Below are 25,411 nucleotides of genomic sequence, written 5' to 3'. Positions count from 1 at the left end.
GTGCTGTGTTGGGAGCGAGCCTTGTGGTCCAGATCTGCTGCAGCTGTGTTAAACTGAATGAGTTAATGAATCGGTGAAGGGATTAATGAAAGAACAGAGCGGATGAATGAACGGTGGGGGAAGGGAAGGCTGCGGTGTTATGCGGTATTTCCTTGGCACCGCCCAGTCTGTTTTGTTCTTCCTTCCTCTCCCCCTGCTTTCTGATTGGCTGAGAGGAGTCAATGCTGCTGGAAGGTACTGCAGTCATGTGGGGGTTACCCCCCTCCCCATCCCCATCACAACCTCTGCAGTTTATGAATGAAAGTTGGAAAAATTGAATGAAGAATTGGGTTGCGTGCGAGTGGGTTCTTTGTGTGCTCAGCTAGTGTTGTATATTTAGCATTTGCACAGGCAATATAGTGGTCTAATTAGGGTGTGTTTGTGTGTTGGACCCTTTGTTTTTAATGTATATACATTATAAACAAGAATATAGTGCGTTTTGTTGTTTTCATGGTGACCTTTCAAAAAAATGTTTTTTATGCAGGGTGTTTCACTACATTTTGTCATGTAAAACTGTGCATATGTGTTTATACTATGCCATTCAAAAGTTTGAGGTTTGTAAGATATTTGAATGCAAGTCTCTTATGCACGTTTATTCGATCAAAAACACAGTAAACAGTAATATTTTGAAATATTTTTGCAAATAAAAGAAACTTCTTTTTATTTTGCTACATTTGTAAAATGTAGTTTATTCCTGTGATGGCAATTTTTGCATTACTCCAGTGAATTTTGCTCTATTTATGTATTCAGTTTTGTAAAGTATGCATTTTGCGTACATAAATGTTTTTGTGCAGTATGTTTTTTTTGGGTAGGATGCTGTCCGGTGTCGATTATGTTCATGTATTTTGTATGTATACAGTAGTATGCATAAGCATAATCATGTAGAATGCGCTTATGCATTATATGACCTTGTAGAAAATCTGGCTTTGTGTGTTTGACCTCTTAACTGCGTTGCTTATTTGTTTGCAGATCAGGGAGAATTCCTCTTATTCTCTCTCTCTCTCTTTTTCTGATTTGTTTCTGGAATATTAATTGGGTTACCCGGGCAACGGTGCTCGGATAGATGGGCTCTCCTCCGATAAATGGGACAGTGGATGCACATGAAAGAAAACTGTATGTGTGATTTATGAAAGGGTTTTAGTTAAACCCTGTACCTGATAACCACACACACATTATCACTCGTGTTCAATTGCCACGTGGATCTGATCTGACTACACGTATATTTTTTCTCTTGGGTTAATTTGTATGATCTCGCACATACAGAGTTTGTGCATCATTGATCTGCTGAAACCTTTAATTCGTCCAGCACATAATCAACAGTGCTCACCTCAACCTATTAGTCAGGCATTAGTCCTTCCCAGGCATCTCTGGATCTGTTTGAAAGATTTTTATAAACCGTCTCAAAGAAGTTTGACTGACTTTAGTGCAGACTTTATATTGATTTCAGAAGGAGTGGTACATTGTGAGCTGTAACTATGGCAGCCTGGGATTCTGCAGAGAAGTTTCCCGTTTCTGAGATTCTGAGATTCTTTTCCACCAGTGCCGTGCCAGTTCCCAGTCTGGCCATCCCATATGTTTTCCACCATTTTGTGGAAAATTTGATTGCTGCCTGCTGTTCTCAAACCAAAAACCACTAAACATAAGTGGTCAAAGAGCAGGATGATGTTGTCAAAACAAGTTTTCAAAACAATAGCATATTAGTCTGTCTAGACTGATGTGGACTGATTGTTCCCAGTATAATAAACAAAACTGCAAAGCTGGCTACACTGGATGTGCCTGATCAGCACAATGCAATGTGACGTGCCTTCATTTGAGGGTCATCCCCTTCCTTTTTTTGTCAAATTTTGTTACATTACACTGACTTTCCACTTTCCAGACAGATTATTGTAAATTTCCTTAGTTTTTTCCCTTTAATTTTTTAAGGTAAATTTAATATAAAGCGAATATACACAAGCTGTATATTCACATTTCTTATTATCAGAAATTCTTTCAGGATAATTTGAATGGAAAGTTGGGGGAAAAAAAAGAAAGCGGCGTAAACATTTTTTATTTTAACAATTAGGGCCCTATGAAATCGGTTTTATTTTTTCCCAAATTCTGTTTTCTTTTTTCAGATGTAATTTATTTTTTCCAAATGCAGTTGTTTTCCATTAACATTTTTCTGGATTCTGTTTTTTTTTTTTTTATTAAAATTACACTCTTCTAGTTTTAATGGTTAAATTAAATTGTATTAATCAAAAAGCATGTCTAATTAATTGAAATCTTAAAATGTACATAAATTAACAGCAATTTATTAACATTTAGGATTTTTTTAAAATATATAAATTCAGTCCCCCCTCCCCAATTTTTTTTATTATATTTTAACTTTCTGCATTCCATTTTGATGGTTCAATAACATTTTAATAATCTTTCATTTATTTTTATATAAAAAAAGTAATTTATTAATATTTTGGATTTCTTTTTTTCAGAAAAGTGTGGTGTATATACAATTTTCTGCTAAATAAATCTTGTAAATATTTTTTTTATTTTAATATTTAATATTCTTTAAAATAATGTTTTAATAGTTATTTTATTAGTAGTAGTACTATCATTACATTTAAGCAATATCTTTCTGTCACAGTTTCTTCAAGTTAAACCAAACTTTTAATTTGATGGGTTGCTGTGAAGACCTTTAAGTTTCTGTTTGTGTATGATATGATGGTAGATTTTCTAAAAAGAAACAGTAAATTGCTCACAAAGTGACTCTCAAAGCAGTTCTAAAGATTGTTAATGTATTTACATCCCCATTTAGTGCTGCAAACAACAGGAGCATCATGCATCCTTCACAGTGTCTCTAATAAATAAAACCTGATTTTAATGTCTTTCACCTGATCACTTGATTTTTAGAACACCCTAGCAACTCCATAGCAACTCCCTGGAAACCAGCTAGATCACAACCACCTAGCAACTACCTAGCAAGAATAGAGCAACCACCCAGGACATCACAACAAATGAAAAACACCCTAGCAAGCAATCTTAAAGAGACTTAAAACCTTCTAAATTTGAGCTTTTAAAACAACTTTAAACTTAAAACTTCAAGCATTTAAAACTACTTCAAACATAAAAACTTTAAATTTAAAGCTTTTTAAACTTTCTGGATAAGCTTTCACAAGTCAGCATAAAATTGATCTTGGCAAAACATTTTTATCTTGATTATTATATATTTATATTATTTTATATAAAAAGTATATTGTTAAATTACAGCCAGTAATGGTATGAAAATTAATAATATTGATATTACAATTTCTTTGGATGTTAAAATTTGTTCTTAAATTGAGAGTATTGAAAAAGTATTGAAAGAATAAATAATACATATTCTTTGTGAGCATATAGTCATTTATATAGTTGTTCGTTAGACAGGAAGCATTACACAATATTCATTCACTGATATGTGTGTCGTGTGTGTGTGTGTGTGTGAGTGAGTGACTGGAAGTTCTGTGGAGGTGTGCTTGAGGTTCCAGATGGAGTTTGTCCACAGGAAGTAGTTTGTGTCTATCGACTTGGTCGTCTTCTGTCCTCCTGACGGCTCTATCCTCTGACTAACAGACAAGACAATCTCTCGACAGCAGCAGAACTGGTGTGTGTGGGAATTAGTGTTATGTGTCCCATCTCACACTTTGCTGTGTGTTCATCTCGATGTCAAAAGGATGTGTGAAAACCTCTAGTGTTTCTGTCACGACTGACCCTTGTGCCTGTTTAGCATAATAACAGTGTGATTTTGTGACAAAAATCCCTCCTGCACCTTTTTGCAAAGTATGATCACTAGAATCTATCCATCTGTCGATCTATGGCTTTATCTGTCATTCATTTTATCTATCTGTATAAACCTTATTATCGGACAGAATAGGCTTTTTATAATTTTTTTTTAACATCTACCTTTCTGATTTCCCATTTATCATCTGATTGTCATATCTACATGTCTGTCATTTCCACTTTTTTCTATCTTTCCATTTATCAGTCTGTTTACATGTATTTTTTTCCCTGTCTTTTTGTCTTACCACATACTGATCAATCTATATATCTGTCTGTCTTCTCGTCTCTCCTCGATCCGCTGCAGTGGTCTTAAAGCGTTTGTTCTCTGCAAGAGGAGGACCCCTGCTGCGGTTATATAATCTTGTTCAGCATGCACCTCTGTCTGCCAGCAACTTCACTTTCACCTTCTAATGCATCCATAAGTCTTTGTCACTCTCACTTTCTTTATTTCACCCCTTTTTATTTGTTTTTCTTTTATAATGGCTGTATGTGATAGCCCTTCTATCCTTTAACAATACAGTTAATTAGCAAAGCAGGAGCTGCCTTCCCTAATAAGACATGCTTTACATACACAAACACACAAGTGTGTGTAGGGGGCAATGTGTGGGCATGGCATGCTTTCATCTGCAAGTGAATGTGTCTATGTGTTTGTACGCAGAGCTTTGTCTGTCTTGAGTGGATCAGGCATGGAATGATCTGTTCCTAAGCAACAGTCGCATCTGTAGAGTTTTGGAATCTCTGCCCCCCCTTGTACCACTGCAGCCTCTCCAGCAGATTCATACCACTGCCAAATTTATCTGCACTAATGCTTAAAAATGTGATTACATTTGAATGTAGTATAAAACAGTGGTCATTACTTCACCAGCGGGGCTAGGAATCAAATGCTTTTCTTTCTCGACAGATGGCTCATTTTACAGGTTAAACGACTTGAGCTGAAGTTGCTTTTTGTCAGCTTTAGTTTTAGCTCAAGTGATGCATCACAGCTGCAAAATAAAGTAGGATTCATAAGGCAGATATCATGTAGAAATGTGTCCGTACAAATCATGCATTCAAGTCAAGTTGGAAAGATTGTATTTACAAGTTGAATGAACATGAATGCTACCACATTGTTGGAATGAAGATTTTCTTTAAAACCCGAAAACAGTGGATGCAGTAGATGCAAAATTGACTAAATTTGTTAAATTGTGGAAAAGTGTGAAATTATTATATTTTTAATTTACAGTCAAACTAGCCAAGTTACATCTACAAAATCAAATAGTATTAACAGCAAACAATATCCTTATTCATCATTTTGTAGAATAGATGTAAAAAAAAACACAGGGACCTATGAATTATGTTACCCAGGGCATGTGCTTGAATGAATATAGCCCAGAACAGTATTGTTAATAAAGATAATTTAGTAGAAGATCCAACCAATTTTTAAATATAGTTTTTAACTGTAATTCTTTAAAGCACTGTCTGCTTCACAGATGTCTCTTTGACCTCTCTCAGATCCATCCTGCTGTGTGAAACGTTTTTTTCGTTTGTGGTTGAATTAAAATGTTGGATATTCATGACAGTCAGCTCAAATAGCCGCTGTTGACTCAGCAAGTCTTTCTGTTGAGATATCAGAGGTCATTGACTTTGACCTTAGTCTAGTTTTCAGTCCAAAAAAGAACTGGATTTGAATAGAACCAGAGAGGGATCTTACAAATGTCGAACAGCTGGACTAATTCCCTACTACTGTGTGACTCATACAGGATGCTGGTGCCAAATCAAAAACTGAACCCACTTTGTACCCCTAAACAAGAGGGACAGCATTTTCTTTTTTCTTTTTTTTTTATTCTTTTTTCTTTTTTTTTTATTAGAGATCCTAAAATGGATTCAAAATCTGTCAATTTCTGTATATATATACAGTTCTGATCATAAGTTTACAAATCCTTGCAAAACATTTTAACCAGTAAGAGGGATCATAAAAATAGCCTGTAATTCTTTCTAAATGTTTGAACAGGATGATGACGTGTACATTAGATTATATATTTCTTTCATGCAGTATGGCCTTCAGAAGCTATACAGTATTTCGATGTTTCCCAAAAGACAAAATAAGCACATTTTACCTTGATCATCCAATTCAAAAAGTTTACACCCTCTTAATACATTGCGTTTCAGTTTTTACAGCTTTTGTAATTGTGTATGAGTGCCTCAGTTGTCATCAGTGTAAAAAGATGGATCTCAGAATCATGTAGTCACTCTTAAAAGTGTTCAAAGATGCTAGAAAACTGAAGAATTTGAAGGACATGGAGGATTTTTCTGAAGAATAGTGTGCAGTTTAACCGCTTAGGACAAACAAGGAACTTATAAATAACATGAAAACTGTCATTGATCATTCAGGTAACAACACCGTGTTAAAATTCAATGGTGTGTATATTAAAATATATATATTTTTCAGGACAGTAGCCTACTAAATGAAACATAACATGCAGTTTATCTTATGTTATTAACAACCTTTTGCATAATCGGCAAGGGGTATGTAAACTTATGAACGGAACAGTTTTATCTTCAAAATTCTGTTATTATACCACATTGCAGTATGTTTAATTTACAATATTAATATAATAAGCTATCTGGGCTATCTGTTTGATTCTTCTAAATGTTCAAGAGGTCATCATGGGTCTGATTTTTCTGAAATATGTCTTTTGCTAATTCGGCAAGGCAGATTTTCACTGTCTTTGTAGAGGTTTTGGGGTTTAGACCACAGACTTATCTTCGAATAAAGTGTTGGAGTGAAACTTTATTGAGTTTGGGCTTTATCTCTTGTGGGTGTGCAGTGTTGAAGAGTGTGGGGTGTTAGACAGTGTTTTGTGCTAGATTTGATGTCTGTTGAGTTCCATATAAAAGTAGCTCTGTAGAGTTGCTTTCCTGTGGGAGTTCAGAGGCTGCCAGAGTCCTCTGCCCTTTTCAAAAAGACAAGCAAAGGCACAGAAAAAAAGCCACCCTCCTTCTCACCCACATGCAGGTATCCTGTCTTATACCCTGTCTCCTTTGACATTGTATGCTTTGAAATCGAACAGATGGACAGAGATGTGCTTTTCATTTCCAAATCCTCCGCAATTCTTCTGCATGCAACAGGATAATCAACTCTAGAAGTTTCTTTCGCTCTCAGCGCATGTTGGAGTAAGTTTGTGGATGTCTGTTGCTCTATCACGTCGTCCTCTGCTCACCTTTAGCTCAGGTTTGTTTAGTTCTTTTGATATTTGTGGAGCAGGAAGGCGTTTGGCAGCTCTGACCCCACACTGGCTCTGCGTAGGGTGCAAACACACCCACTAATTAGGGAATCAGCAGAGGAATCACTTTTTACTAATGAACACTAATGAAAAGCTGTTGGTATTGCGGTAATCTGTGTCCATCGACTGATCTCTCTCGATTTCAGTTTAGTGGGATTTATTTGTGTAACAGTAACTTTACATGTGTATTGACAAAATTATATCAAGTAGCAACAGAAGCAAATAAAGTTTAAAGATTAAAGATATCATGGAAAAAATGTTGTCCTGTCCTTCAATTTGTAGCCCCTCAGCTGAAATAAAAGAGACTTAACTAAAACCGTAAACTTTGCTGTCCTTTCTATCTTATTTAATGCAGTGTTGAAGTTTTAGTTTTAAAATTGCAAACTTTAAATCAGCAAATCGTTTGTTTTAACAGTTTAACAATGGAAACAAAACTTTTTTTTTTTGCAATAAAAATGTGACCTTATTGTTAACTATATACGAAATGAAAAATTTAAGTTTACAGCAAAAAATGTAATGGTATTAAAAGCTTGACGGCAAGGTGAAAATTTAAGGCTTTAAAATTTTATGTAAAGTTTACAATGGAAAAAAAGTTGACTGTGGAAAAAATTGAAGTTTAAACCATAAAGTAAATATTTATTTTCTCTTAAAAAGAAATCTTTAAAATTTGGCTCAATTTGGCACAAACACTAATTTAGGCTGTTGGCTGTGTGGAGGGGTCACTTAACTTTTGTTGTAAGGTTACAAGGTCAAGGCAGAATCATGATCCAGTGTGTTAAAGCCAAAGACTGAATGTTAGGCTCAGCGTTATCGCTCCGTGTGCACTAGATTCATACTCGGATGGATTGATTCAAAACTCTTTTCAAGGTCAGCTGAAGCTGCAGAAATAGCCCTCTGAATCTCATTGTTTTTTCTCTCTTTCTGTCGATTATTATTTTACTTTATGCAACTGTCTTATTTGTTTCAGACACGAAAAGAAAGAACGAGAAAATACTTTGTGTTTGTGGTTTATGAAATCTGAGCCAGGAGAAAGCATTAAGAATAAGATTAAGTTGTTCGTTAGGGATCTCGTGTATATGTGTGTGTGTGTCTGTGTATGAAGCATTACATTAATCTGGTCAAGAGAGATGCTGTACTGAGTGACAGACCAATCTCTCTCTCTCTCTCTCTCTCTCTCTCTCTCTCTCTCTCTATGTTATAACAATTGTCTCCTGTTACAGTTCTTGGTTGTTGACATGACGTCATTTTCAAAAATAACCATAATACTTGGTTACATACCATTTGTTGCAGATGCGAATGATACTTTAAATCTTGCAGCTTGAGGAAAAGGTGTAGCTTTTCTAAACAACCAGACTTAAACTGTAAAAAAAATATTGCTGCGGTTAGTTATCACAACTTAAAATTCAGCATTAGAAAAAGTAACAATGCATTGTTTCCACTTAAGTCTTTGCTTGACCAAAGTTTACTTAACTATTTGATTTTTTTCAACAAATGTTAAGTTGCTAATTATAGTGTTGGGTTATTAATAAACCGGTAAAAAATCCTATAGTTTTATATTGAAAGATTAACTTGAGCCATATAAGGAGTTTTTTTTAAGCTTATATTAATTGAGAAGCTGAGAAATATTTATACTTTTAATTTAACATCTCATTGCTATTTAAGTGAACTGCAAAAAATGCAGAAATGTGGTTTATATATTTAATTTATATTTTTATATTCTGTGTAATCTGTCTGTCATACAAACACGAATGCACACACACACACACACACACACACACAAACACACACACATACACAAACACATGTTGATTTGTATACATCTATACAAATAGTTTCATTTAAAATGCTATTATTTATATTTTAGGAATAAAATTATAATCTGTTTTAATCTCTGTAATTGCATTATAATTATATAATGTTATCCTTTATGTGTATTTTTTATATTTATATTATCATTTATTTTTATATATTATCCGAGTCATAATTTTGAAAATAAGCTTCTTTTAGCTGCACAGGGATCAACATGACTCAACCAATCAACTGGAATAGTAGTTGGCCACCAAAGAGGGTGCATTCTGTTACATAAGCAGCAGCGCAGCCATTGTCAGAGCAGAGAGGATTCTGGGAGAGCCCCTCCGGCAGAACACAGTCTCTCACTAACAATTAAGCACTTACTGTGAGCAAGGGCTTGTGGGAAATACAGACATGTCGACTAGAGTCCACAAGTAGAGGGGAAATATGTAACTTTATCATAACATATTAGTGAAATGACAAAGATGGCCTAAATATTCATGCAAACTTCCTCACAGTAAGGTCACACTGAAGTTTAAGAAGGCTGAATTGTCCTCCACACCTCCTTTTCATCCTACCATCCCTCTTTCTTTCTCTCTCTGTGTACAGATTGTGGTGAGTAAGCTCTTTAATCTCTCCGTTTTGCTCTCCTTCTCTCCTGCCGTGAGTCGACTGCTAACATCCCCTCCAGCTAAACTCTGTGTGTGTGTGTGTGTGTGTGTGTGTGTGTGTGTGGAAAAGCTCCTTGAGTCTCATCAGGAATTCACCTAGAGTTATCTCTGCACCAAACACACACAAACACATCTCAACACTCACAAAACACTCTTCATATAACTTTACACAACAGGGGACATCCTCTCTCTTATACACTCACACACACACATACTAAGTGGCAATCCCCACTCAAGTGAAAGCGATATTAACACGCACTTGAGAATACACGTAAAGGCTCCCTTGTGTTCTTGTGAAAACTAGTATGTGAGAAGTTGTGATGTGTGTGTGTGTGTGTGTGTGTGTGTGTGTGAGCACAGACTGCAGCCTGGCAGGAGGGTGATTGGAAATGTCGCCTTGGCTGCTACACTTCTTTGTTCCCTTTTTCTTTGGGTGAGTTCAAGCATCGCTATGCTCTACTCACTTTATTTTGGGTTACCTTGATAATATGGCGCTGAAATTAATGTGTATAGTTAATAAGGTTGCTGTAGAACATTTTCAAATAGCTTCTTTGTTTCTTAATATTATTTCTTAATATTATTTATTTTGCCCTATATATTTTGACATCTTGTGACGTTGGTAAGATTAAAATATTTTTGAAAGAGTTCTCTTATATTCACCAAGGCTGCATTGATCAAAAATACAGTAAAATCTGCAATATTGTGAAATAATATTACGATTGAAATTAACTTTTCTATTTGAATATGGTTTAAAATTTAATTTTATTCCTGCGATGTCAAAGCTGAATTTTCAGCATCATTACTCTTGTAGAAATCATTCTAATATGCTGATTTGATGCACAAGAAACATTTATTACTATTATACATGTTGAAACAATTGTTCTCCATTCATGATCCATTTGTTTTCATGAATATTTAAAATAGAATCTTATTTTTTTATCTTTTATTAATGCCTTTATTGTAACTTTGGATACATTTAATGCTAATTTTCTGTATAAAAGTCAAAATTTCCTTTAACCATCTGATCCCATTTGTTTATTTGTTTGTTACTTTATGTATAAAGACAGCTTTTGTTATATAAGTCTATATACTTTACATACATTTTATTTAGAACAAAGTGCAAGGGTTTTCGTATTCGTTCGTGTTTTTATTTGAACACGTTTTTATTTATAAATCCAGAGACTGAATTTGTACTTTGTCTGTGAACCTTGGCTTTGACTTCTGACCTCTGTCTCAACGATTTGAAACATTTCACAATGAGACAAATCTCCTGACAGTCAATTTCACACACACAGTTCCATCGATTATGTCTTGTTGTCGAAAAATATCAGTCATGCAAGTTACGTCTGAGTTCATTAGCGATGAGTTGAGTTTGGTTGAATGGTTCATTGGAGAATATTTCTGATCGTGTGTGACAGATGATGTCAGAGTTTCTGTATGTGTGACAGGGATAAACAGATGCATCATAGTGAAATGAACATGTTTAGAGTCGTACGTACATGTACTAACCACTTCTCTCATTCTACATGTTTGCACTCTCGTGACCTAATTACAGCACTGCTGGTGATGGTTATTTTCTCTCTCTCTCAGTTCTTGTGTGTTCATGTGTGCTTGTGTATCTGCTATTCCCAGTATGCTTTGGGAGGCTGGTAAACAAAGACCTGTGGGAGACTGTTGCTGCGCTCGATCTCGTATCACCAAGGCAACAGAGCTGCTCCCTCCTTAAAGCTGACATTTCCGGGTACTATACGAAAATGTGTGTCTTTATGGATTTAAAATCAAAGCGAATGTTAAAACTATAGAGATAAGGTGCGAGGAGGTTTTCCAAGAAAAAAAAACATGTTCAGAGCCCCAATGTCCGAAGCGGTTACAAATTCAGAGGAAAATGATGATCATTTCTGGTACACAATGTTTCTCCTATATATATATATATATATATATATATATATATATATATATATATATATATATATATATACACACAATACAGACCAAAAGTTTGGACACACCTTCTCATTCAAAGAGTTTTCTTTATTTTCATGACTATGGAAATTGTAGAGTCACACTGATGGCATCAAGGGCTATTTGACCAAGAAGGAGAGTGATGGGGTGCTGCGCCAGATGACCTGGCCTCCACAGTCACCGGACCTGAACCCAATCGAGATGGTTTAGGGGTGAGCTGGACTGCAGACTGAAGGCAAAAGGGCCAACAAGTGCTAAACATCTCTCGGGGAACTCCTTCAAGACTGTTGAAGACCATTTCAGGTGACTACCTCTTGAAGCTCATCAAGAGAATGCCAAGAGTGTGCAAAGCAGTAATCACAGCAAAAGGTGGCTACTTTGAAGAACCTACAATATGACATATTTTCAGTTGTTTCACACTTTTTTGTTATGTATATAATTCCATATATAATTCCACATGTGTTAATTCATAGTTTCGATGCCTTCAGTGTGAATCTACAATTTTCATACTCATGAAAATAAAGAAAACTCTTTGAATGAGAAGGTGTGTCAAAAATTTTGGTCTGTACTGTATATATGTGTGTGTGTGTGTGTGTGTATGTATCTTTCAAAAATTTATGGTTATAATTATTTTTTCTTGACGTAAAGGGGTCTTGACTATCCATTGATAAGGTTACAAGTAGATTCCACTTTGATAATCAGCCAGTTAGACATTGTAATTGTCAAGTAATTTGGAAATAGTGGCCACAAAATATTCTGTCCAACATATCTTTGTGTGACAAGTTAATTTTGAGTGGCTTGTCATGTCTTAATTCTGCTGTGTGCAATACTTTGTAGTTTCATACTTCGCTTGGTATGACATCATTGATCTCCACTCATAGTACTGGTGTGAGGATCACCGTTTAGTTGCCTGAGATGTGCAACGTTCCAATTTTACCATTTACTTTCAGAAAAATTGAAAATGAGAGATTGTTCTATGAAATTTGGACCCTGGCTGGTTAAAGAGTTCATACAGTGCATTGTAGAGATTGCTTTCTGTACCAGATGCATCTGTGAATGGCACGTTCTGCTTGAGTCTCCGGGTCTTGTGATGTTTGTCCGACGTGTCTCGTGACTGTCTGAGATGCTGGAATAATTTTTTTCCATCTCCCTGTGTGGAGAAGGAGAGAGTGAGAGAGCAGGGAATGAAGGAAGGCTATGTGTCTCATGCTAGACTAATTTAGTATTCTGTCCTGTTAGTTAGCGTCTCCGCTCTGGAAGTTCCCAGGTCCTCGTTGCCACAGCGAAAGCTCTGAAGAAGGGGATCCAGGCAGAGGCAGCGCTAGTAAAGGTCAGAGGTCATGTGAGGCTGGTGATGTCATGGAGAGAGCGGAAACAAGGATTGTTTATGGGTGGAGAATGAGATAGGGCAGTGGTTGGTAGGTCAGGAACACACACTCCCTGCGTCTCTGTGTTTCTCTCTCTTCAATGTTTCTTTTCTTCTACTCTTTCAATGGCCATTGACCTTATAAACCATTAACACCCATGAGGCAGTGAATGAACTGTATTAATAAACAGCACAAAATGTCTGTGTCTCATATTCAAACATTTGTACACCATTTACAGAGATGTAATTTTAGTAGCACCAAACAAAATTGGAGAAATAATGGCTGTTTTCAAACAGGTTTCCTAAATGGAAAAAAAAAAATTCCAAAAGTTAAAATTATTATGTCCAAATAAACACATTGTAATCCCATCTGATAACAGTCCTGGTGCAGAAATTACAAATTTAACCCTCTGGGCTTCTTCGTAAATGGGTCACACTTAGCTTCCTCCCGCCCGAAAACGGGCGAAGCCTTAAAATTGTACTTTACTTTTTCCCAGGATAACCAATCAAATATATTTTTGTTCTATAATGTTTTCTGATTATTATTTAGAATTTTTAGAATTTTTTATGATACTTTGAATTAATTATATAATTTTTATGAGCTATTTTTTCCATTAGAATTAATATATCATTTTTTATTTTATATTTATTAAAAAAAAAAATTCAATAAATACAGCATTTCACATCAAAATAGAGTGCCAGCCTAAAAAAAAAATGTTCCAGGAGAAGAACTTCATCTAGTGGCTTTAAAAAATAGCCACTTTTGTGTAATGTCCTGTACCAGCCTGTAGGCTGTCTATAGCTTCCTATATATCCTATATAGAAAGGCTTTTTGATTCCTTTTGTTGTTTTAGACATGATTTCTCTATCTTATTCGTTTTTTTATTTAGATATACATTTAGATATTCTAAAAGATGATTACTTTATTTTCTTAACAAAAATGTTTAGATAAGTATCAGGTTTTGCATTATGATTACAATCAAACTATAGCATTTGGTTAGAAAGGGAACACAATGTGTGTGTGTGTGAGTGAATGTGTGTGTGTGAGTGAATGTGTGTGTGTGAGTGAATGTGTGTGTGTGTGTGTGTGTGTGTTTTGCATTTGAGCGAGAGTCTCTTTTTGTATTTTTTATTTATTTATTTTTGCATATTCTCAAAATTTGCTGTTGCAGTCTTACCAGTCTCTCTCTTTCTCTCTCTCTCTCTCTCTCTCTCTCTCTCTCTCTCTGTGTGTGTGCGTCTGTGTGTGTGTGCATTTGAGCAAGTTTTTTTTTTTCATTTATTGATTTTATGTGGAATATTCTACAAATTTGCTGTTGCAGTCGCCAGTTTATCTGTGTATGTGTGTGTGTGTTTGTGTGCGTGGGTGTGTGTGTGTGTGGGGGGGGGGGGTCTTATTTGCACTCTTTATGTTCTAGAGTGTCACCCCTTCATTGCTGTACACTTTTTTTCAGCACAGTTGCTGATCTGTAGCTTGTACCACCAAAAGTTTCTCTGAGTTTTCCTATTTTTTCGTATTTCCCATTCATTTCCTATGTCGCCCGTTTTCGGGCGGGAGGAAGCTAAGTGTGACTTTTTTTTTTACGACCCTTTAACATATCAGAATCATCTCCTTGATTTTTTTGTGTGTTCATATAGGTAATACAACAAAAGTCACCAAGTTTCATCCCCATCCGATGAAGCAAAAAAATTAAACATTTCAAAACGTTCAAGTTTTCGCCCGTTTTCGGGCGAAGAAGCCCAGAGGGTTAAACACATTTAGAAATTATTTTAACTGTAGTTTTGACCAAAATACCAAATTTAGGCCATAATTGGTTCTACTATAAAACCAAAATAAGTATTTAACATTGTTATTGTTAACTAAAAATATTGAAAATCATTTGGATAAATATTATTGGTAAAATATGTAAAATAAAATGAAAGCTGAATTAAATAAGCGAGACAACAACAAATAAATTACTTGAAATGAAAACTGAAAATAAAAAATGTAAGGCTAATTTAATTGAATCAATTTAAGTAATACTGTATTGTCTTTTGGTATCTAAGTTGGATTGTGTAATCAATTTTTGGATTGCAAGTCACCACAGTTTTATTGTAGTGACAGTAACTATAGTATTTTAACAAATTAAGTTTTTTTTACTGAAGTGGGTTTTTATATGCTTAAAAAAAATACTTTTTTTTGTTGTTGGCACTAACTGGCACACTTGCACAGAATGGTTTTGTAATGAGATCTGGGAGAAGAGTGGCAGCATGAGCGAGATAAATGCTCTATAAAGAGCTATAAATAGAGTTTGAGACGCTCTGGTTTAAACGTACTGTTAGGTGCCTCTAGGGAAACGCCTGTCGTCCTGCTGAGACTACAGCATGCAAGCTTCCAGATAACACTGAGAGAGCAGCAACATTCCTGTGAAAACTGACTCCATGACTTTGTCTTTACATGCAGTGTTAAGTGAGAAGAGAGCTGTGTTGACAACAGACTGAGGTGAAGAACTGTTAAAAAAAGACAGAAAGAAAATGACTTTGATTAAAAACCCTCTGTAAGATTGCTCGTTAAGCACTATTTAATTAGTCTAACGAAGAAGGCGATAATTAAAGATTCTCTCACCTCAGGAGCTGAGATGCCTAACAGGAAGTCTCAACATGTGACTTCCTGTCACTCACACCTCTGGTTAGACTGGTGATGTTGAATCATCGGATGACTTTTTATCACATGGGTGGCACGTTTTAACATTAGAATGTTTTGGTTATGAGAAAGTTCAAGACTTTCATGCTGCTCCATTATTTTTTGGGTGCTGAGCTAAGGCCCCGTTTACACTAGTACATTTTTGTTTTAAAACGCATAACTTTTGCTACGGTTTCGCCTATTGTTTACACTACTCTGGCGTTTTCTGCCATCGAAAACAGACTTTTGAAAAGCTGCAAACCCCATTTTAGTTTGTAAACTCCAGGGTTACGTTTAAGTGTAAACAGACCAAAACGGAGACTTTTGAAAATGATGGCGTGGCCGCCCACATACACACTGCGTAATCCTTGATGACCGTGTAAACAATTACATCATGCGCATTGTTGTCAAGCATGTAGACGCGTCCACGATCTAAATAATAGGGAATCTACCTATTCATATCTATGGCTGTACCTGCATGAATGGTCACATGAAATGCGTTTTAGTTTGTGTAGTGTAAACTGAGATCGTTTCTGAAACGCAGCAGAAACGACAGTGTAGATGAGGATCGTTTTCATTCTAAAACGTTTTAAAACAAAATGCACTAGTGTAAACGGGGCCTAATTTAGCATCGTCATTCACACTGAGGGTGTGTTTGTTCTTTCAGTCCAGGCTGTTTTTTTTTTCCCTCGGTTTGTTGTTCTATGCTCTGTCATTTGCTGTTTTTCAGTGTATCAATTTTGAAGCCTTGTCTTTCTGTTGTATTTTATTGTTCTTAGCCTAACAGTTTTTGAATGCAGTATGTCTAAGTTGAAATGACAACAACATTTATTTGCCAGAGTGACTCCTAAATTATCAGTAATAGAACTCTTAAACTTTTTTTTCACTTGCCAGACTCTTTGTTTTTCTCTCTCAGGTTGTGGCAACAGTGCTCTGAGCTATGATATGTACCGGGCCGGTTACACCTCCATCACTAATGTGGATTACTCCAATGTATGTGTGGAGAGCATGGCGGAGAGACACAAGGACTGCGCTCAGCTCAGCTGGCTGTGCATGGACGCCCGGCGACTGGCCTTCCCCGATGGTGTGTTTGATGTAGTTTTGGAGAAGGGAACTCTGGATGCCATGCTGGTGGAGGAGAGAGACCCGTGGAAGGTCTCGGAGAACACGGCCCGACTGCTGCACCAAGTTCTCTTGGAGGTGAGGAACAACAAGGAGTCTAATATTTTAACTTTAAATGGATAGTTCACCCAAAAATTTAAATTCTGTCACTAATTACTGACCTAAGACAGTGGGAATGTTTCAGTTACACCGCTGTCTATGGAGGGTCAGAAAGCTCTCGGATTTCATCAAAAATATCATAATCTGTGTTCTGAAGATGAATGAAGATCTCATGGGTTTAGAACGATAGGAGGATGAGTTATTAATGGACAGAATTTTTTTGGGGGGTGAACTATCCCTTTAAGGGTTGACTTTTTTTTCTGCCTGAATTTTGAAGGGTTCAAGCGAGTTAAAGTTGAAGAGGCTAATTACTTCACTGCTAGTTTCACTAAACAGAACTGTTCAGCCAAACAGGTTGTACACCATTGGTTGAGCTGGAGTTCCTGTGGCAGTCCAACAAAAAAGGACAATATTAATTTAATTTATTAATAGTATGTATAAGTAATGTAACAAGGACACTTTAAAATAAAGTGTTACCAAAGGTTTTTGAACAGTATGAATGTCTTAAAGGGATACTCCCCCCGCCAAAATGAACATTTTGTCATTAATCACTCCCCCATGTTGTTCCAAACCTGTAAATGCTTTTTTCATCTTTGGAACACAATTTCAGATATTTTGGATGAAAACCAAAATGGCGCTACACTGATGTGGTGAGACACAGAGGAGACCAGTTGTTGAATAAAGTCGTTATTTTTGTTTTATTCGTATACAAAAAGTTTTCTCGTTGCGTCATAACGTTACAGTTGAAACCCTGATGGCAGATGGACTATTCTGATGATGTCATACTTTTCTGGACCTTGACAGTGCAATTTACTTGGCTGTCAATGGGACAGTCACAAGCCTCCCGGTTTTCATCCTAAATATCTTAAATTGTGTTCTGAAAATGAAGCTTTCACGGGTTTGGAATTACATGGGGAATTACATTTTAGGGTGGAGGATCCCTTTAACTGTCACTTTTGATCAGTTGAATTTGTACTTACAGAAAAAAATATTTAACATCTTTAAAATAGGAGCCTGGTCTTTGTGGTAGTCTGTACTTTTTTTAAAAGCCTAATTTAAGAAAAGTATTTAGCGTTTATGGAATTATATTCCGGACTTTATTCAAAAGGAATTGCAAATTGTATTTTGGGGTGGTGCTAGCGCAGTGGATAAGACACATGTCTTTGGCGTGAGAGACCCGGGTTCAAATCCACTGTGAGACACCAATGTGTCCCTGAGCAAGACACTTAACCCCTAGTTGCTCCAGAGGTGTGCAACCTCTGACATATGTGGCAATTGTAAGTCGCTTTGGGTAAAAGCGTCAGCTAAGTGAATAAATGTATGTAATGTATGTAAATGTATGTATGTATGTATTTTTTCAAACGCAAATGCAAATCGCGCATTACCGTTTGCATTTTCGTTTAAGCGAACGCACAGTGTCTGTCAAATTTAAAATGGAAATGCAAAGTCCGTTTGCAACTGTGTTTCCCATATCTTACGAGCTGTGAGCCTGTCATATTTAAATAGCAATATTAATTACCACATTTGCCTTTTCACTCTCTCTGCACTGTGCATGTAAACTGCCAAAACTCAAATGGAATCGCAATTCCTTTTGCGTTTGAATTTCCAACGTCTACACGGAAACCTGTCGATCAAGTGACAGGGGTGGGGCCATTTTATTGGGCGTGTTTGCATTGGGAAGTGACGTCACTCACAGTCGACGGCAATAAAAGAGGCAATTGATATAATATTTAGTTTAATTTGTAATGACTGTATATATACACATTTCCCTGAACTAAGTACATTTCTGCTGCTAATATTATGTTTAAATGAAAAATGAAAGGAGGCAGTATTTCATATCCTTTTTTTGTTTTATTGTAAATATACAGTGAGGAAAATTGCAGTAGTCAAGGCGAGCTGACTGAAGTTATCAAGTAAGCAAAATTACCGGACCTGCGTCCACGCAGACATCACACTCCTGAGTCGAATGCACAAAGTCTGAACTACCGAGGATGCAAGTCCGAAATCAGCGTACTTTCTATTGAGAAACGCGCGCAGATCTACGTCACCAGTCTATTTGCCTAATCTTCCCGGTGTTATGGTTTAACTGGTTACCGTGTTATCTGGTGACCAACTTCCTGGTTCAGGTCTCTGCTGCAGATGTGCTGGAACGATGGCAGCAGACTCGGCGATTCTTAAAGCACAAACTGACGCGATATTAAGTGTTTAATAAACACAGACTTGCTCATTGCATGATTCAGATATTCTTGTAAAGATTACAAGTTATTAGTATGATCGCCCGTTTCGCGGCTGAAGTAAGTAGGATAAACAAAAAAATAAAGAACGTCTGTGTTGGCCCTGGTTTCGAACACGCGCTAAAAGACGGCGTGCCGTCACTAACCACCGAGCTACCGATCTACACCAAATCAGCTCCAGATCTCTCGATTGAAGACAGGACTCTCGGCGGCACATCGTGCAGCTGCTGAATCAAGGAAATGTGACCGTGTTAACTTGTGACCTGTGTTTACCTATTATGAAAATAAACCATAGCAGACCACTGACTACATTTTATGGTTCATGATGTTAAAGAACATTTCATGACATCTCAGACAACTGTACATTTGTGGCTACTGTGGTTTAATTATAAACACTATTGATAACTCATATTTACCATAGTAAAACCTGGTACGTTTTAGTATGATCAAAGATACAAAAATTCCTGAACAGACTTGTATATGTGCATTCCCAAAAGAGATGAGAAATGGATTTGTGTTCAACACCACAAAAAGAACATAAAGTGTCAATATCAGGAAACATCTTTTTTTAAGTAAAGCTTCACAGGATAGAAAAGATGAAGTAATTTTTAAGACACATCCTTAACCTTGTTGGTTATTAAGTATTTAGATGACGAAGTCCACACTAATTAATTAATAATTATTTATTACCGGCGTCGACTGTGAGAGGCGTCACTTCCCAATGCAAACACGCCCAATAAAATGGCCCCACCCCTGTCACTTGATTGACAGGTTTCCGTGTAGACGTTGGAAATTCAAATGCAAAAGGAATTGTGATTCCATTTGAGTTTTGGCAGTTTACATGCACAGTGCAGAGAGAGTGAAAAGGCAAATGTGGTAATTAATATTGCTATTTAAATATGACAGGCTCATAGCTCGTAAGATATGGGAAACACAATTGCAAATGGACTTTGCATTTCCATTTTAAATTTGAAAGACACTGTGCGTTCGCTTAAACGAAAATGCAAACGGTAATGCGCGATTTGTATTTGCGTTTGGATTATGTCACATTTTATGCGTACACAAATTGAAAACGCAATTGCAAATACAATTTGCAATTCCTTTTGAATAATGTCTGGAATATCATTCCATACTTTGGCGTTTTATAGAAACATAATCGTCCCAAACTGTTTTAAAGATTTCTTTATTTTTAGTAGATTTCACATTCTCATTTAAATAGAGTTTTGCAAATCGCCACCCAGGAATATTAACAAAATGGCCACAAAGTGGACTGACTTTGACAAGGACGTTGAAGATTCTAAGCAGTATATGTTTGGCAGCTCATCAGGAGTCAGGAGAAGCTTTTCATGAATGCTGCATGAGTCAGTTTTTACCTCTTGAGTAGAGATTAATTCTAAATCTGAAGAACTTCCATATCTGTCACATTTCTTAATGAAGACGGGAAGAAAATCACAGTACAGAACACTTGCTAAGAGCATCTGACTCATGTTTAGTCACATAAGGGGCCACAGATGTAAAGTGTTTTTCCTTTTATCCTTAAATGAGCATTTCAAACCTTGTGTTTTCAAAATCATAGAGGCTGAGTAGCTTTCACTCAATCCCACAGTGCACTACTGCCAGAATTATTCATCAGATGTCACAGTGAGGGCCATGGCTCAGAAACAACCATGTGTTTTTTTGCATGTTAAAAGGCCTGCTAATAGATGTTTTGACTCTTAAACCTCCTAGGAAATATTTCCGTACAATCTAACCTTTCATCACAGCAGAAATCACAGAGCCATTTATATTTAATCTCTTTCTCTCATGTTAATAGTGTAACAGTCAGTTCAGTTTCCTCCCTTCATAGTTTATTCATCAGTATGTCAGAGCACCACAGATTAGGTCTGCTGTGTGTGTGTGTGTGTGTGTGAGAGAGAGAGAGAGAGAGAGAGAGAGAAGAGAAGAGAAGAGAAGAGAGAGTGTGTGTTCTCAACATTTTCAGGATCACATTGTCATTCATTACAAGATGACCACAACATTGAAAAATATACACCCAAAAATACACGCATTTTGTGTTGTTTTAGCCTCAAGAAGGAATGATGGAGGTTATGAGCTAGAGAAAAAATCATACTGAGCACCAGTTTCTCCTTAGCAAAGCCTGTTAAGCTGTTTTATGCTTTCGGTTATGGAGAAACAAGGTCATCTCTCCCTCTGTTCTGGTGTTTGTGGTAATTTGCCGATTTAGGTATTAACTCAATACTGAGAGAATCGAGGAGTCCAGATGTCGGAAGGTGAATAAGTTACAGATTATGTCATGTTTTCAGAAATCTTGTTAATCTGTTTTTTCATTCATTGTCCGACCATTGATGTGTGTGTTTTTTAGGTATACCTCTGCACATTAAGCAGGGAATGGAGAAAGCAAAAAAAACACACACACTTTATCCTTATCAATGTCATTATTACATTATTATTTGGATACTTCACCAATAAATTGCAGTGTTGAGGTTTATATATATATATATATATATATATATATATATTCATTCATTCATTCATTACACACAGACTGATATATTTCAAATGTTTATTTCTTTTAATTGTGATGATTATAACTGACAAAGAAAAAACCCAAATTCAGTATCTCAGAAAATTAGAATATAACTTAAAGGGATAGTTCACACAAAAATCAAAATTGTCATTAAAAACTCACCCTCATGTTGTTTCAAACCCGTAAGACTTCCGTTTATCTTTGGAACACAGTTTAAGATATTTTAGATTTAGTCCGAGAGCTCTCAGTCCCTCCATTGAAGCTGTGTGTATGGTATACTGTCCATGTCCAGAAAGGTAAGAAAAACATCTTCAAAGTAGTCTATGTGACATCAGAGGGTCAGTTAGAATTTTTTTGAAGCATCGAAAATACATTTTGGTCCAAAAATAACAAAAACTACAATTTTATTCAGCATTGTCTTCTCTTCCGGGTCTGTTGTGAGAGAGTTCAAAACAAAGCAGTTTGTCATATCCGGTTCGTGAACGAATCATTCGATGTAACCAGATCTTTTTGAACCAGTTCACCAAATCAAACTGAATCGTTTTAAACGGTTCGCATCTCTAATACGCATTAATCCACAAATGACTTAAGCTGTTAACTTTTTTAATGTGGCTGACACTCCCTCTGAGTTAAAACAAACCAATATCCCGGAAAAATTAATTTACTCAAACAGTACACTGACTGAACTGCTGTGAAGAGAGAACTGAAGATGAACGACGAGCCGAGCCAGATAACGAACAAAAGACTGACTCGTTCACGAGTCAAGAACCGGTTGCATCGGTTTTCGGATCACCAGTAGTTCTTCGGGACAGTTCGATTCAATAAACCGGTTGAAGAAAACGACTATATATACACAATAATAATTTGAAGTTGATATATTTGAAGAACATTTAATATTTGGTACAATATCAGTACTGCCATCATGACATACAAACACTCACACATTCATAACACTGGCATATTAAAACACTCTTAAACACTCAAAAACATTAAAGCATCATGCCCACTCTCTGTCTCTCTCAGACCCACATGTAGGTGTGAGATTTATTTTTTGGCCTGACACGCTCCATGGATCAACCACATCCATTACCATAGAAACACTGTCCGCACAGACAGGGCTTCCTCCTCAGACCCTCAGATTGCTTCAGTGAGTGTCACACTTGTCTGTGAAGAAGGGAGAGCTTTGTCTGATATTGTGTGGAGTACAAACAAGTCTTCAGTCTGTACTTGTCATGCATTTGAATAAGGATTTACAATAAACATTTGTTTTTATATAAGACTAATTCTATTTTCTGCATACTAACCTGTATCATAATATTCTGCAATTTTATTAACACCCAGAACTTTCAGGCTGTTTAGCAAAAGGCTTTTTACCACAAGCCTCTATATAGTACACATGAATGATTGTTGTGTGAATTAAAGAAGTGTGTAAAGTTGTCTAGTGACTGGAATCTAGTTTTGTATTTCCCTTTTTATGATTTGAATAAAATGTTGAAGCTCTGACAGCATTAAGTTTGAAATGTAACAAAATATTTGAGTTTACATTTCCCACCATATGTACAACATTGAGTACCAAGTGAAAATTCAAATTTTATTTTATAATTAGTGTTTGCCATTTTTATATTCATGATACTAATATAACACTTTATTTTACTGTGAATATGTACTTGCTAACAATTAATTATGCATAATTACATGCAAGTAACCCTATGCCAAACCCTAATCCTAACCATAATCATATAAGCACATGTACTTAAATGTATAATTACATAAACTTAAAATGAAATGTTATTGATTAATTACTGTATTGGTTCTTCTGCTAACATTTTTCAAACAGCACTTGTTGCACTTTTTCTGGTGGGTACAGAAATATTTGCTTCACCCCTTATATTTATAAATATTTGCTTTACTTTAATGAGAAGAATAGATTTGTTGTACATCGAATTTAACTTTTTTTCAAATGAAAATCATGTTTATTATTTTAAGTGTTATTTTCTTTCATTTATAAGTTTTTTTTTTCAGGGTGTCAATGGACATTACTCAGGTGTCTTTATGTATTTATTTATTTATTGTAATACTATACAAGGTATGGCAAAGTATCCACACACAGTCCTCTGGATATTCTCTAATCACTTTAGAAAATTAATTTGGGCTCTGCACTATAGAATAGAATAGAATACTTCTAATTAAATAAAGATATCACAAAGTTTAATCAAGTGATACACACAGAGTCCAATTTAATGTCTCAGACACACACTATTAGTTTTACCTGTAATTTTCATACACACACCAACAGGTCAGGAGTAGTATTTAAGTTCAGTGCTATCTTATAGAAAGTCTAAGAGACATCCGACTGATAAAAAAAAAAAAAAAAAAAAAACACCTCACTAATGGCTCAACCTTTATATATGAAGGTGAAGAAGGATGCCCACACACACTCCGTCTCTTACTGTTCCTTTGTTCTTGTCTTTGGTCTTAGCTAATACCTAAAGCTTCCTAATTATCATGCCTAGGGCCCGGTTACATAATATTTCAACAGACAGAGGGAAGCAGCTGAGGAGGGTGGCCGCGGATTGGATGGTGAAATTGCACATCAACTCTAATTTTCTGTCTGCTCATTTTCTTCATTTTCCCTCTCCTTTCTTTGCCCTCTGGCTCTTACACTCTCTCTGAAAAGAAAATAAGAGAAAGAGTAGAGAGTGAGGATCAAGAGAATGAGCATCTTCTTTGCTTTTTTCTGAGGATGAAAAAACTGTCAATCATTTCTAAATGTTAATGATATAAATTACATAAAATACCGATTAACTGCATATGACAATATTTGCAGAAAAACCCCCAAAATAGATTAAAAGAATAGACTTAAATTGACAAAGACACTTCAAACACCGATATCACAAAATATGGCTTTAAAGTAAAAATATGATGTCTTTTTCCTGATCATTTAAGTCAGTATACTTTAATATTTATAGATACAGTATCTAACGATACGCTTTAAAAAAGAGATGAGATTTTTATGCTGCTTTTTTGCATGTGGGTGAGCTTGTTTAGCTGTCAATTCATCAAAATGCTGATAGCTCCCTTGTTAGTCGAACATACACAGCAGTGTGCTAACAAGAGCCAGAGTTATGTAATACTGCAGTCTTGATTCCTTGGTCTCAGACAGTCAGAACCCTGCTCATATCAATCAGACATTGTGAAATTAAATTTGGGATGTGATGGTCTCAGTGTGTGGGATGAAGTCTGCAGTTTGAGACACGTGGAGTGTAAGATGAAGTTTGAGGGTGCAGTAAACACAGTGCAAGTCATTACTGAGTTGACTTCTGAGTGTCTGCTTGTATTGTAACTTGTAGTTGTGCACCATACAGAATTGAATCGAGAATTCAAATTTGATTTTGAAATTTTGAATTGAATTTGATTTGAGATAGCAAATAGGATGCAAATTTGTTGAAATAAATTAAAATTTATTTTTTATCAAAATTTTAATTTTGAATGATGACTTAAAGCACTGTTTGAAAGTTTTGAAAGTATATAAAAAGAGTTTGACAGTTCATGAGGTTACGGATTGATGGATGGATGGATGAATGATGGATAAATATGTAGATGTATGAATAGGGGGATGGATGAATAGAGGGATAGGTGGATGGATAGATATGTAGATCTATGAATTCACGGACAGATGGATGGATAGGTAAATGGATAGATGAATAGATATGTAGATGGATGGATAGATAGAGATTGATTTGATTTATTGATTGATTGTTAAATTATAAATTATGCATTTCCTGTATTTCAATTCTGTGAATTGCAATTCAGTAAAATTTATCTTCCTGTTATTTGAAATCAAACTCCAGTTTAATTTTCTGTGGCCTAATCAATTCAAATT

At 35.8% G+C, this 25,411-nt stretch overlaps 1 protein-coding gene across 3 annotated transcripts in view; it reads left to right on the top strand.

The window, feature by feature from the left end:
* ece2a (endothelin converting enzyme 2a) overlaps positions 1-25,411 on the top strand; it is a 73,390-nt gene that overhangs the window by 4,193 nt on the left and 43,786 nt on the right. For all 3 annotated transcript variants that reach the window (XM_059501362.1, XM_059501361.1, XM_059501363.1), the window contains exon 3: positions 16,463-16,746. In XM_059501362.1, the coding sequence (XP_059357345.1) occupies positions 16,463-16,746 (284 nt within the window). The remainder of the gene's footprint in view (positions 1-16,462; positions 16,747-25,411) is intronic.

Source organism: Carassius carassius, chromosome 20, assembly GCF_963082965.1.
Source record: "Carassius carassius chromosome 20, fCarCar2.1, whole genome shotgun sequence".
Lineage (NCBI taxonomy): Eukaryota > Metazoa > Chordata > Actinopteri > Cypriniformes > Cyprinidae > Carassius > Carassius carassius.
The sequence above is the reverse complement of the archived record's forward strand: the minus strand, read 5'-3'. Positions and strand labels throughout refer to the sequence as shown.